This window comes from Schistocerca cancellata, chromosome 2, assembly GCF_023864275.1.
Source record: "Schistocerca cancellata isolate TAMUIC-IGC-003103 chromosome 2, iqSchCanc2.1, whole genome shotgun sequence".
NCBI lineage: Eukaryota > Metazoa > Arthropoda > Insecta > Orthoptera > Acrididae > Schistocerca > Schistocerca cancellata.
The window spans coordinates 198778992-198791091 of NC_064627.1; the positions used below are offsets into that span (position 1 = coordinate 198778992).

At 39.4% G+C, this 12100-nt stretch overlaps 1 protein-coding gene across 1 annotated transcript in view; it reads left to right on the forward strand.

The window, feature by feature from the left end:
• The window catches only part of LOC126161517 (diacylglycerol kinase eta), a 641720-nt gene that overhangs the window by 477873 nt on the left and 151747 nt on the right, over positions 1-12100 (forward strand). The window contains exons 13-14 of the mRNA XM_049917424.1: positions 2225-2308; positions 7873-8052. Of these exons, the coding sequence (XP_049773381.1) occupies positions 2225-2308; positions 7873-8052 (264 nt within the window). The remainder of the gene's footprint in view (positions 1-2224; positions 2309-7872; positions 8053-12100) is intronic.

The window sequence follows — 12100 nt, forward strand, 5'->3', positions numbered from 1 at the left end:
TGTGGTCAATGAAATCTGAGTTTTACCTGATGTCAGCGATGTTTTAATTCATCATATATGAAGGGATATAACTGTCAACAATTTTAGTCTTTTTTAATGTGATCTGCAGGATACATGATTTCTCACTCAAGAAATGCACCTGACCACCTTTTTTGCCAAATAAAAATACTTTTTGTGCCTGAAGAATTTCCCTATAACAATATTTTATAGGTTAAACATCTGTGAAAAAGAGCACAATAAGATTTAAGTAATAACTTGGCACTTACAGAAGTCCCAAGTTCAGTTAGCAAATAGATGCCTCAAACTAATTTAATAGATATGTAGTTTTTGTGATTTCCCCACATTGGTTTTGGATCAAGAGGCATGCAAAGAAATCTATTTGATGTGGCTTCACTGTCATTACTCCAATGGCATTCCATCTCTCTCCAACACAATAGTTATTTGCAATTCATTTGTTCAGGAGTGTATAATATTGTGTGGAGTGTATTTGGTTTGTGCGAAGGATGGAAAAGAAACATTAATTTACCAGTTACTGAAACAGCAGCTACTGGAGTAAGTTTAAAACACACAAAAGAATAACAGCAGTTGAATCTTTAGTTTTCACAACTTTTTGATGATATCTTTATCAAAAGAGAGAGAGACAGAAAAGAAAATATGCAATAGCAAACATGTAAGGATATGATGTTTAAAAAGAAGCTTTTTTGGAGTCCACTTTTGCACTTTACTTTCCTTTTAATTCATAGATTTCTTTCCTTTAGAAATCTGCACTTACTCCCCTTGCTGCTTTCTTTATTGCTCTTTGTTCTACATGTATAGTCTGCAAGCCACCTTGTGGTGTTTGGTGGAGGGTTCTTATGGCGCCAATTTCTTTTTCCATCATTCCCCATTCTATTTGCGAATGGTGTGTTATAAGAATGATTGTTGATAAACCATATTAGATCCAATTTCTCTGATGTTTTTTTTTTTTTTTTTTTTTTTCATTATTGTGATTTCACAAGACATACATGGGAGGAGGTAATGTGTTGTCTGACTCTTCCCAGAACGTACTCTCTTTGAATGTCAATAGCAAATCTCTCTGTCATGCTTATGTGTCTCTTGTAGCATCCGATTCTAGAGCCTGTCAAGAGCGTTATGCTCTCATGCCAACGAAACAATCCTGAGATGAAACGTGTTATTCTTTTCTATCTCCCCTATTAGCCCAGCTGGTAAGGATCTCAAACTGATGAACAGTACTCAAGAACTGACAAAAAATTATTTTCTAACCTGCTTCTTTCATGGTTTGAAGTACATTTCTTTAATATGTTTTCTGTGAATCTCATTCTGGTATCAGCTTTCCTAGAAATTGTTTCATGTGTTCATTCCTCTTTAGGTTGCTCTAGACAGTTACTTTCTAGGTATTGTATGGTAACTACTGTGAATTTTTGCCAATTTTGTAATGACACTTTAGTGGATTTCTTCACCTATTTATGCATAATATGTGGCATTTATGTAAGTTTGGGGTCAACTGCCAGTCCCCTGCTCCAATCGTCAATCCTTTGTTTTCTAGTAGTTTGCTACAATCTTCTGGCATATAGACAACTACAACATCTGTGAACAGCCTCATGAAGCATCCAGCGTTATCTGCTAGATCATTTATATATATGCTTTTATCACACTTGTGGTGTTCGTCAAATTACTTTTAAATCTGTCAGTTTTGTTCTGTCATGGGTATATGTTGAGTTTTTTCCATGAGAGAGTCCTGATTCCAGTCACGGACCTGGTTTGATCCTTGGTAATATCATATTTTATTCATTAAATGACACCTTCCTGAAGTTGATGAACATAACGTCAACCTGGTGCAGCTGTATGTGGTGCTCTGGATCTCTTTGACAAACAGAGTGAGCTGAATTTCATAGGGTCTATGTTTATGGAAACCATGTTGACCTTTATAGAGGAATTTATTGTCCAGCATTGTAAAAATATGTGAGAATAAAATTCTGAGATCTTGAAAAACACTAAATGAAAGAAGTTCAATGTGTTTTTCCTGTGTTTAGCGTGTTTGTGCACTTTTTTCTGGTTGCTATGTCTGAAGTCAGTAAGGAGACCTTCTCCTTCTACTGTCTTGAATCTATTAATAGTCATGTTTCAGTTTTGCATTTCAATTTTAGTTACATAACACAAGATATAATTAGGTTTCCAATTGAATTAGTACATTATTTCACTGATTTTGCTTACTACTTTTCAGCCAACTGTGACTGGAATATTGCCTGAAGGAGAAGAAAAGGGTATTGTGGAACAACCTGAGAAAGAAACTCCTCAGCCAAAAAGGGTAAACATTGTATTTCAAATATTGATTTGCAGTAACTCTGAACATTGAAGCTTTATTGTGTATCCTAGAATACACTGTCAGTATGCAAAAAGTATAGCCAAATAAACTATTGTGCTCTTTAAAAATGAGCCTGAAATGTGCCTCTTATTACACAAAAGGAAGAAATTATATCCAGAGGAAAGTGGAAAGATTACCTATTGCAACTGATATATTATAACTTGAAAAAAGCGTTCATAAAATTAAATCAGTAAATATCCTACAAGTTGTGTAACTCCCTCTAGGACCATGAAATTTAATGCTCATATAATAAAAATTAATGCTTAATGTGATATGTGAGCAGTATTATTTTATTTGCGAGACCTCTTCTTTAGATGAAGTAAACAGTAATTATGCTGTGATTGAGGGTGAGGGAATAGGTTTGCAGAATGCAGTTTTCTGTCAGTTTGCAGGGCAATATTAAGTGGACACACCTAATTACATATGAAAATGCCAAAAGCAATAATGCTAAAAGCATAAAATATTAAAATTTGATATTAGAGGCCATAACACTGCTAAACTTTTGCTGAACTGCTTTGTTTTATGAGAAGTTAGAAAACAGTTCCATGTGTGTTTAGTATGAAACATCAAAGGACAAATTCTTTTTCTCTTAGTAGCAGAATTGCAGAAACACAATTGAAGGTCTCTGCTCACTTGCTCATTAAGTAGTGAAGAAAATAACCAAGGGAAACCACATGTATTCCTATAAGTCTGACATTGTCTCACAAATTAGTCTGACAAAATGAAGAGACAGAATGGCTGGCCAGTTCTTTCCTTCTGGAGGTGAAATTCTTAGTACTGGTGAAAGAAAGAAAAGTACAAGAAATTATGCTAGCTTTTGAAGCTATTTGTTCATACCTTGGGGAGGAAAGGTTACTGGCCAGCCATTCTGTCTCATAATTTTATGCTTTCTCATGTGAATTTCCCTTTTTATATATCTAACTTATTATGATTTTCATTACTATAGTCCATTTAAAATTACTTGATAGTTACGTCCATCACTTTGTGCTACAGTGTTGCCACATTGGCTACCGCTTGGTTAAAGATGACACGCAAACATGGCTAGTTGCTTCATGAGTGCTGAAATGCTGTTAATGTAAATCAGAACAATGTTGGAAGCTGCTGCCATTAGGTATGATGGGAACACAAGATACTCAGTCCACAGCTGATTTTAAATGGCCAATGACTGAACTGTGGCAGGCAGCACATTTTGCAGCCCTGAATTTACATTCATGTCCTAACCGAACCACAACATCTTCATGTGCAGTCTCTCTGAGAAAAGAGTGGTCAGCAACCTGCAGCAGAATTAATTATCATGCTTCCTTTGCTCACAGTGATTAAAGGTGATCTGTATGAGCAAGCTCAAGACAGAAAAAAATTCAGTTTCAGCACTAAAAGTGAACTGTAACTTCTCACCTTTGGAACTCATTTACAGGTTATGGGCAACATAGGCAGATCCCAAAAGAAAGCAAAATGATAGGAAGAAAAATATGAGCAAATAAAAAAGTATGATGATGAAAATGATGCAGCAAAAGATTAAAAATTAAAAAAAAAAATTGTTTGAAACCAATTAATTGAAATAATAATGGTAATTTTGATAAATATTTAAAAAAGAAAAGAAATATTTTCATCTGGTGATATTCGAACCCACCTCCTTCTCCGCCACAGTCTGTGATTGTTATAACATCAACTTTAACACATAAATTTCAGAATGACACAACGCATATAAGTCACAGAGTAAGTTGACAAGCAAGACATGTGTACACGTTAGCATTCAAATGAGCACTGAGTCCCGGTCTAGCGGCCACTGCTCGGCTGGCCGCTTAGGTGGCGCAGCTGCTGCATGGCTGGCAGACAGCGCCGCATGTAGAGGACGCGCGTAATTGCGCGGCGGCGCTTTGAATGATCAGCGAGTCACAACACTTTTCCCCCCTTTGAAATTGTTGCACTGCTCTTGATGGAGTTGTCCTGGAGATGGCTAACGTCCATAGGCGTTGTTTGACTCACCGTAAAGTCTCGAGGAGGAGGCTTCCCGTACGGATGGAAGTGTCCCCGATGATAACAGGTCGAGATGACAGGAGACGTAGGGGTCGAATCTGCTGGGGCCCCATGCACCAATCTGCCCGTTGCGGCAAGTCCAGTTGATATGACAGGAGACATGGGCGATGTGTCAGCGTCCGTTGGAGGACGAGTCGAGTAGATTTGCTCTGACAGAGGATGGTCATCCGGTTCCTGCATGGGCACATTTCCTGGTGTCGTCCGTTCTTGTGCTGGCATCGCGAGGACGGTGAGAGGGCTGCGTTGTGACTATTGAGAGATGCCCAGATCCCGAACGTCAGGTAGAGCCAAAGGTGGTGTAGTGGCATTCGGAACAGGCGTTGCTGGCACACGTGGCCGAAGCTGGTCCGAATGACGCACTGCAACACCCGTGTCCGTCTGGATTTCATACAGGCGTCTGCCACGGTGTCTTAAGATGCGGACAGGGCTCCCTTTTTGGCCGCCTGCCATATCCCCGTACCCAGACGAGGTTGTCGGCGGTGAACCGGCCAAGTGAAGGCACCCGTAGTTGTGAGGCGGAAGGCCGCAGAAGATGAAGTAGCGTGCGGGGCTGTCGGCCATGTAAGAGCTCAGCCTCAGAAGTTTCCGCATCTGAGCCTTAAATGTGCGGACCAGTTGTTCAGCGTCACCGTTGGATTGTGGACGGAACGGCAGGGCCGTGACATGCATAACGCCGTGACGAGCACAAAAATCTGCAAATTCGGAAGAGGCAAATTGCGGACCATTATCAGTAACAAGAGTAGAGGGGAGGCCTTCCAAAGAAAAAATGCGGGCGAGAGCACTGGTGGTTGCCACGGTGGTAGGCGACGTGCAACGGACAATGAAAGGAAAATTAGAGTAGGCGTCAATTACGAGGAGCCAATAAGTACCTAAAAAGGGTCCCACAAAGTCAGCATGGATGCGCTCCCAGTGCTTCTCAGGCGAAGGCCACGGTGACAAAGATGACTTCGGGGCAGTGGCCTGTGACGCAGAAGGGCCGCAGGCAGCGACCATGTGTGCTATTTCAGAGTCGATGCCAGGCCAGTACACATGGCGGCGCACCAGAGATTTTGTGTGAGACACACCCCAGTGCCCTTGGTGAAGGAGGCACAAGACTGAAACACGCAAAGACACAGGTACCACAACACCCGGCGAAGCATTGTCAGTGGAGAGGAGGATAACACCATCTCTAGCCGTGAGGCGGTAGCACAAAGCTTAGTAGTTCCGCAACGGATCAGAAGTCTTAGCGGATGGGTGATCTGGCCAACCCTTCTGAATACAGCATAAAACCCAGGAGAGGGTAGGGTCAGAACCCGTAGCAGCCACCAGCCTGTCCCCAGTGATGGGGAACCCGTCCACAACCCGCAGCTCGGCAACATCCAGGTGGAAACACAAAAGTTCGTCCCTATCGAATGCCTGATCAGGACCCATGGGAAGGCGAGACAGAGCATCAGCATTTACATGTTGAGCCGTTGGCCAGAAATGAATCTCATAATTGAAACGAGACAAGTAAAGAGCCCAACGCTGGAGGTGGTGTGCAGCCTTGTCAGGAAGTGACGTTGATGGATGAAACAAGGAAAAAAGTGGTTTGTGATCCATAACAAGATGAAATTTTGAGCCATAGAGAAAAACACCAAACTTATGAAGAGCATAAATAATGGCCAAAGCTTCTTTCTCAATTTGAAAATACTTTTGTTGGGCATCCGTGAGCGTTTTGGAGGCATAAGCAGTGGGTTGTTCCGAACCGTCAGAAAAACGGTGCGCAAGGACTGCACCGACCCTGTATTGACAGGCGTCTGTGGCAAGAACAAGATGTTGGCCAGGTCGATAAGTAGCCAGGCACGGGGCCTGTTTCAGCATAGTCTTCAATTTCTGGAAAGCTGCTTCGCATGACACGGACCAGTGAAGAGGCACGTTTTTATGCAACAGGCAATGCAACGACTGAGCCACCGAAGCCGCAGACGGTAAAAACTTGTGATAGTATGCTATTTTCCCCAAGAAGGCCTGCAGTTCCTTAACAGATGTAGGGCGAGGAAGGGCATCGATCGCAGCGACAGTTTGCTGAAGCAGACGAATACCATCCCGAGAGAGTTGAAACCCCAAGTACGTGATAGATGCCTGAAAAAATTGTGATTTCTGAAGATTACACTTAAGACCGGCAGTCTGTAAGACATGAAAAAGTGTGTGGAGATTTTGAAGATGTTCTTCAGTGGTGGAGCCAGTGACAACAATGTCATCCGTGTAATTGATACACCCAGGGACAGGGAGCAATAATTGTTCCAAGAATCGCTGAAAGAGAGCAGGGGCACTAGCAACCCCGAATGGCAAGCGTTGGTATTGGTAGAGGCCGAAAGGTGTGTTAAGGACCAGAAACTGCCGGGAAGCAGCATTGAGAGAAAGTTGATGATAAGCTTCTGACAGGTCAATTTTAGAAAAATACTGGCCTCCAGCAAGTTTAGTGAACAGTTCTTCAGGACGGGGCATAGGGTAAGTGTCGATGAGGCATTGAACATTTACAGTGGCTTTGAAATCACCCCAGAGACAAATATCACCATTTGGCTTAGCAATGACAACGATAGGAGAGGACCACTCACTGGAAGTGATAGGAAGCAAGACCCCTGAAGTAGTGAGACGATCCAACTCCCATTTTACCCGATCACGAAGGGCCACAGGAATGGGCCAAGCCCGAAAAAACTTAGGCCAAGCAGTGGGTTTGAGCGTGATATGAGCTTCAAAGTCGTTTGCACGGCCTAACCCAGGAGAAAAAAAAAAAAAAAAACGCCTCGATTGTGTCTGATATTTTCACATCCCCAATTATACCTCTGCCTGTTGTTACTTGAAGTGCAGGAAGAGATACTTTGAGAAGATAATGTATTTATTTTTTTAATTTGATTTACTTATTTCATGTTCCATGGATCCAGGTATCAAGTGAATCATAAGGATATGGAGCCTGTCAAATTGATCAGAGTTCAAATATAATTTACATAACAACAATATAATGTAAATAAAATATTGATTACAGGAGATTACTGAATTCATACAAAATTGTGTTTGGCTGTGAATGGATGAATAATATAAACAGGAAGAAAAGTTATACTAAATATTACAGTAAATAAATACATGAATACAGTCCTACAATATATTCTCATTAGGTTTCTAATTGGTTTCCTCAAATTACTTTTGAAATAATTCCTTCGGTAAGACAGTTGATGCTTTCCTTACTGGTTCCTATGCCTTTGAACTGTCTCTAATGATTGTATTGACAAATGAACATTAAATTAAGAAAAGCAATGAAATGAAAAAAATGGGTTATATGCTATTTCGCTGGGTAACAAGTTGATACCCTCTTAACAGTGGTTTAAAGAAACTAATACAGGCTGTAAATCTGAGTGTGGAAATTTTCAATATTTGTGTTACTGTTCACAGATTACACCACAGTAGGGAAAAAACATGTGATATATGCTAATATTTGCTACTTTCTTATGTTGTAGTTGCAGTTTGCCCAAAAAGAGGCATTAATGTCAAGGGCAAATAGCCTTAAGAAAGCAGTAAGGCAGTTAGTGGAACATACGGAACAAGCTGTTGATGAGCAAAATAGTCAGCAACAGCAGCAGCAGCAGCAGCAGCAGCGCAAGAGGTCGCATGACCTTCGGCCAATGGACTCGCTAAAGGTTGTCAGTTTTATTATTTTACATTTTGTACTATATCCTTCATACATTTGAGAAGTAGAAAATATCAGGTTTTGAAAATAAGAAATTAAAAAGAGAGGGTCTACAGTCTCTCGCAAGAGTAATTAATGTAAATGGAAGTTACTCTGTAAATCAACATAAACATTTTTAGTTGAGATATTGATGGCAAAAAGTAACGTTTACTGTGTGTTTTAGTAATTGTAGTAAATAATGTTAGTACTTACTTGTACTTGGATAAGTTGCAAATTGATTCTAAATACATCAAGCTATACACCAAAACGTAAGTGTATTACAAATACAGTTATATCACCAATGGAAATTCCTGTATGGAATAATATGTAAAATAAAGGAGAGGCAACCACTCACCTGTAACTGACTGATGTGAGGTGCATAGAAACACACAACAGAAAACTATTTATACTAACTTTTGAGCTCTTGCTCTTCCTCTAGTAGATGTACATACACACACACACACACAAAAGTACACACTTGTGGCCGTGATGAGAGTGACTGTTGATTATCGATATCAGTTGCTTGGGCAGATGAAAATTAAGAGGATGTGGAGAAAGATGCATGAGGAAAGGAGGGGTATTGGGATAGTGTGATACAAGTCTTTCCACTGAAGACTCAGCAACTGCACAACAAGATGAAAGGAGTTGGTTGGTTGGTTGTTTGGGGAAGGAGACCAGACAGCTTGGTCATCGGTCTCATCGGATTAGGGAAGGATGGGGAAGGAAGTCGGCCGTGCCCTTTCAGAGGAACCATCCCGGCATTTGCCTGGAGTGATTTAGGGAAATCACGGAAAACCTAAATCAGGATGGCCGGACGCAGGATTGAATCGTTGTCCTCCCGAATGCGAGTCCAGTGTCTAACCACTGCGCCACCTCACTCGGTGATGAAAGGAGTTCAGAGATTAGAGCACATATGAGGTAGTGAGAGGGGAGGAAGGGAGGGAGAAAATGAGAGGAGGGTGGAGATGATGTGGGAAACATGAAGGCAAGAAAGAAAGGGGGAGGGGTGGACTGTGGTCATGTATGTGTGAGTTGCGATCTCATGAGTGTATGTTGTCTAATTTTGATGAAGACCTTTTTGGCCGAAAGCTTACTTTCTTGACAGTCTTCTTGTTGTGCCTATATGCAGCTCAACATCTCTGCCATACGGTGAGTAGCAATCTATCCTTCTCATAATAGTGGCATATGAAAGCACATACTATGTTAGTCAGATCAATTTTGTTTTTTTTTTAAATTTCTTTATTTTACAAAACTTCTTTGAAATGAATGTTAGCATTTATAATGTGATCATCGTATACCTTTTGGCTGTACATGTCTGTAGCACAAACATAAATATTACCGAATGTGTGAACCCATGAAAAAGCCACAGATAACTGCAAGTGAAAAAACAAGTTCTTGTAAATACAATCCACCCTTTGAAACATTTGATCTTACGCCTTATTAATGGTCACAGTGAAAGCTACTGTTCTTGGGAATTGTTGTCATTTGGTAAGGCTAGGTTGTGTCAGAAGGTGTGAGGTTAATGAGATGTATGAGCAGTCAATGAATTTTGCAGTGATGATGTCCTCATCTAATTGAATCACAACAATCATAAAGCATTAATTAATTCAGGAGTAGCAGTAAACTTCAAATTAACATAACTGTAGTATTTTTAGTTAAAAGTAATTGAGGGGTGGTAAACTGGACAGATTAAAAGAGTTCAAAAATTCTAGGGGATTTGGTTAAATGTTATTTATTTCTTCAAGTGGGACAGAATTAGAACTAAGGTAAACCTCTGCCTCTCCAGGTAACAAATTGGAAATGTATATTCATTAACTGTTGTACAATCGTCATTTTTGGACACAGAATCACTGTTGAATAGAATTGCTAAAGATTTTGTTCATTGATTTCTGTGGCACTGAATATTGTGGCAATAAAACTATCATGATTACAATAATACTGTTTCAGAATTTTTATGCAGATTAATAGTAATTAGATTACAAGAAGTGAAACATAATGTTGCATACAGTATAAAGTAACAAAGAATTAAACTATAAAAATACATATGCATGTTAGTGGTGTTAAGGCGTGGGAAGTGTAAGGTAATGTAGCAAATGCTGTGAAGTAACAAGGAAGTAAAAGTGAAATCAAGTTATAAATCAGGTTATAAAAGTAAACAGTACTTATCTGTGATGATGAACATTGATACAATTCAGTTTATTCATACAGTACAGATGTTTGCTTAAAGCAAGTAAATAACTCAAACTGCTGTTGTACACAAAATTAAAATTACATTGTCGATAGACGGCACCTTCTAAATTCTTTATGTCAGCTTGTATGACCAAAATCTCATGATAGACCGTGCTTGTGTAAAGCATCGAAACAACTGCAACAGCTGTTGTGAATGTTAGTTATAAAGGCTGTCAATAGATGCACATCTTCTACGGTGACTTGATAAAAATGTTTTGAGAATAAAGTTCTTTAATGAAAACAATAACTTTAAACTAAATTAGTATTTTTCATCATAAGTAGTGAACAAAATTTTCAAAATTATGTCTTCTTCATTAATTTTGATTAAGAAATATGGGAGATATGATGTACCAACAAGAAAACAACTTTGAGAAATAGTATATACGATCATTCTAATCTCTTGACATAAAATTTTCAGGAATGTTTGTACACTTTCTCATTCACACCACTTGACCCACTCCATATTTTTCTCTCTGTACATTTACATCTACATCCACAGCCTGTAAACCACTGTGAATTGCATTTAAAGAGTACTTCCCATTGTATCATATACTTGGGTTCTTCATTTTCCATTTGCCTATGTAGTGTGGGAAGAGTGACTGCATAAATGCCTCTGTGCATGCTGTAATTAGTCTAATCTTGCCTTTGCACTCTCAGTTAGATGTAGGAGGCTATAGAATATTCCTAGATACCTTGTGCAATACTGGTTCTTGATACTTTGTAAGAAGTAGGTTTTCATGGGATTATTGGTGTCTGTCTTGAGGTATCTGTTGTTTCAAGTTATGTAGCACTTACATGATGCTCTCAGCATGGGTCAAATGAATGTGTGACCATTAACATCGTCATTCTAAGCATTCATTCAGTATCCCATCTGTTTGGTATGCATCTCTCTCACTTGCACAATATTCTAGGGTAGGTCACATGAGTGTTTTGAAGGCAATCACTTTCGTACATTGATTGCATTTTCCCAGTATCCTATTAATGAACCAAAGTCTTCGACTTGCTGTACCTATAACAGAACCTATATAGAAGATGGAGATACCATGATCATATCCCCACAAATTCTTGCACCCAGGTATCTATATGAGTTGATTGATTCCAACTATGACTCATTGATGTTGTAGTCATAGACTACTACATTTTTGTTTTGTGAAGTGTGCCAGCTTCCCCCAGCATATTCAATGTCCAGATAAGTTATGAGAATGCAGTTGGACAATGTTCCTAACTACTGTCAATATTTTGACAAACGACATGTCATCATTTTCAAAGTGCAAAGGAAATGAGACATTATTATGTATGGCAACTTAAACCATCAGTGAGCAGGGCTACATCAACCAGGGAACAAAAGACAGCATATGTAGGGAGATAATACACACTGTAAACAAGCGCCACCACAAACCAAAGATAACCAATGTTAGACTTATCAACAGTTAATCATTAAATAACAGTGGGTGAACAAGAAGTGCCACCTTGGTCCCATTGTTTTTTTGATAAGGGAGAAAGCATAATTCAATGCAGGATTTAAGCAAAATCCTCCATTTTTGTGTATAAGGTCATTTACTGGTGTAATCTCAAAATCAGTTTGGAAAGCCTCCATCTTCGATGACTAAAATTTAATATAACAGCCAGTGGCCTCACCTAGTTAGGTAAACTGCATTGTTTTTACCTAGTATATACAGTTTGTCCAAGAAGTTCCTGTATCCCTAGATCAAAACAATGTACTGTAAATTATAAAGTAAAGGACTTACATAAAAAATGATATGTTCACAAGGATCAATATGTGCACTATC